This window comes from Elephantulus edwardii, unplaced genomic scaffold (assembly GCF_000299155.1).
Source record: "Elephantulus edwardii isolate Elephantulus edwardi_28Jun2011 unplaced genomic scaffold, EleEdw1.0 scaffold00192, whole genome shotgun sequence".
NCBI lineage: Eukaryota > Metazoa > Chordata > Mammalia > Macroscelidea > Macroscelididae > Elephantulus > Elephantulus edwardii.
The window spans coordinates 1,736,300-1,738,582 of NW_006399942.1; the positions used below are offsets into that span (position 1 = coordinate 1,736,300).

General features: G+C 35.9%; 1 protein-coding gene across 1 annotated transcript in view; it reads right to left on the minus strand.

Annotated features, from left to right (window-relative positions):
- Window positions 1-993: 993 nt before the first annotated feature.
- CSN2 (casein beta) overlaps window positions 994-2,283 on the minus strand; it is a 29,676-nt gene continuing 28,386 nt past the window's right edge. Inside the window, exon 4 of the mRNA XM_006896836.1 lies at window positions 994-1,539. Coding sequence (XP_006896898.1) covers window positions 994-1,539 — 546 coding nt within the window. The remainder of the gene's footprint in view (window positions 1,540-2,283) is intronic.

Sequence of the window (2,283 nt, forward strand, 5' to 3'; positions counted from 1 at the left end):
CATTCTCCTAAGTGTTGCAGCACTGGTCTGTCAATTTGTTGTACTGAAGTAGCTTGGGGTTGCTGTGATGTTGAGCTCTGTGCCACTGGTGTGGCAAATCCTATTACGGTTACTCATCATGAACAGTGTTTGGTGGAACTCGCAGATTGAGACAGGCTTGGAAGCAGAAGTGGAATCCACTTCCTAAACAACATACTTCTGAAAACTCTATGAATGTAGAGAAACTACAATAGTTACAAGCTAGGTTTCAGGTCTTTTGTTCATAGGGTTGTTATGAGTCATGCTTGACTCAACGGCATTTAACAACAACAACAACAACAACACACATATCAAGGACAGGAGGCTAAGACATATGAACAATATATGTATACAATCAAAAAGTAAAAGTACAGGAATGAAATTGTCTTTATTATAACACAAATCAGAGTCTTTAATTCTGGCTTCAAGAAGCCTAGATTTTCTTAGTCTAATTAAGAATTCTCAACAAAATTATGAAATCAGAATTCTTGCATGTATTTCATCCTAACCCTATATCTCTTTCTTTCGAAAAATCAGAATTGTGTTAGAATCTTTATAGATTTTGTCTCATATTGTTTGGACATGTTGCCAGGAGGGCCCAATCCTTGGAGAAGGACATCATGATTGAAAGGATAGAAGGTCAGAGCAAGAGGGGATTACCCTAGATGACACAAATTGACACAGTGACTGTTGCAATGGGGTTAGTATGTTAGAGATCTGAAATTGGCTCAGAATAGGGTGAAGTTCAGGGCTGCTGTTCATAGGGCTGCTTTCAGTCATAGTGGACTTCACAGCATATAACAACAACTCTTTGGATAGGTTTAAGCATTGGAACTTTTTCCTGGGAGAAAATGTTTAATTGATTCCATTGTGTAAGTTTGTTGAAAATTATAACATTAAACTTCGTAGTTTTTGATCTTTTTATCAGTGTATTTTTTTTTCAAATTCTGGAGTTTTCACTTCATAGATACACAATTAATAGGATAAATTCACACTTACAGCCACAGGCTTATGAAGTGGAGCAAATGGTTGAGTCATTGGTTGAAACTGACGGATTGGGTCAAGTTGAAGCTCATGGGGCATTGGGAAATTTCCAAAGGGCACATCTCTTACGATGTAGGGCCACATATTATGGGAAGTATGCAGGCCTTTGGGTGGAAAAGAAGACAGCAGGGAGAAAGGGAAAAGCTCAGGAATCTGGGGAAGAGGCTGAGGGAGTTGGTGCGGTAATTGCTGCAGAGTTAAAGGAAAGTGCACATTTTCAAGATGATTGAAATTTAGGGGGTCAAAAACTCTCACCAGTGGAGACTGAGGGAAAGGCATCACTTTAGGTGTAGGAAAGGCTGTTTCTTTAGATTCGGGGAATTCCATTATTTCAGGATTAAGAAAAGGCAGCGTCAGAGTAGACTGAAAAAGACACAGGACATTTTGTGGAAAGACAGTGCAAAGGGTGGGGTCAAAAGGAGCATAGACTAAAGGCTGTGACAGGAAGGGGATGTCGATTTTATCCTGGCTTTCATCCTAGAAAAAAAGGAAAAGACATACTTGAATCTACAATTCAGTTATAACCCATGATGAAATAATTTCTTCTCTCTCTTGAAGAGCCATAATAGTTGAAAGTTATCTTCATTAAGTGAAAAATAAAATAATATCTTACACTTAACTCGGTTAATAATTTATTTTAGGTAATATGAAGAATATTGAGTAAACCACTCTTTAAGGAATTTCTTATTAATTTATTCACTTCACACATGAACTGAACTGAAAACTATGTTTTGGGACTTCAAGACAGGGATTTTCAACCTGTGTTAAAAATGGTATAAATAGATTTTCACATAATAAGTAGTAATCTATTTTTAAAAACTTCAAAGGAAAACTCAAAGTCTTATTTTTGTTTCATTTTAATGGCAAATCAATCTTAATTTGTGGTTAAATTAAAAGAGCCAGTTAACACTAAACAAATATTTCCATTCATAGAAACTATGATCTGGAGCCTTTTCAGAGATAAAATTTTCTAAGTTCAATTTAACTTAAAATATTTGGCAAAACCAAGAAATAATCCACCGTCATAGGTGGAACAATCTGAAAATTTTCTTACCTCATAACAGAAATACTCTTCAAAATACCAAATTTTTAAAAAGTCATAGAAAATTCACAAATGTTAATACTTTGCAATAACATGTTATGCATCAGAGAGTTGGACAATGACTAGGGAGGATAGAAGGAGAATTGATGCCTTTGAGCTGTGGTGCTGGAGAAGAGTAT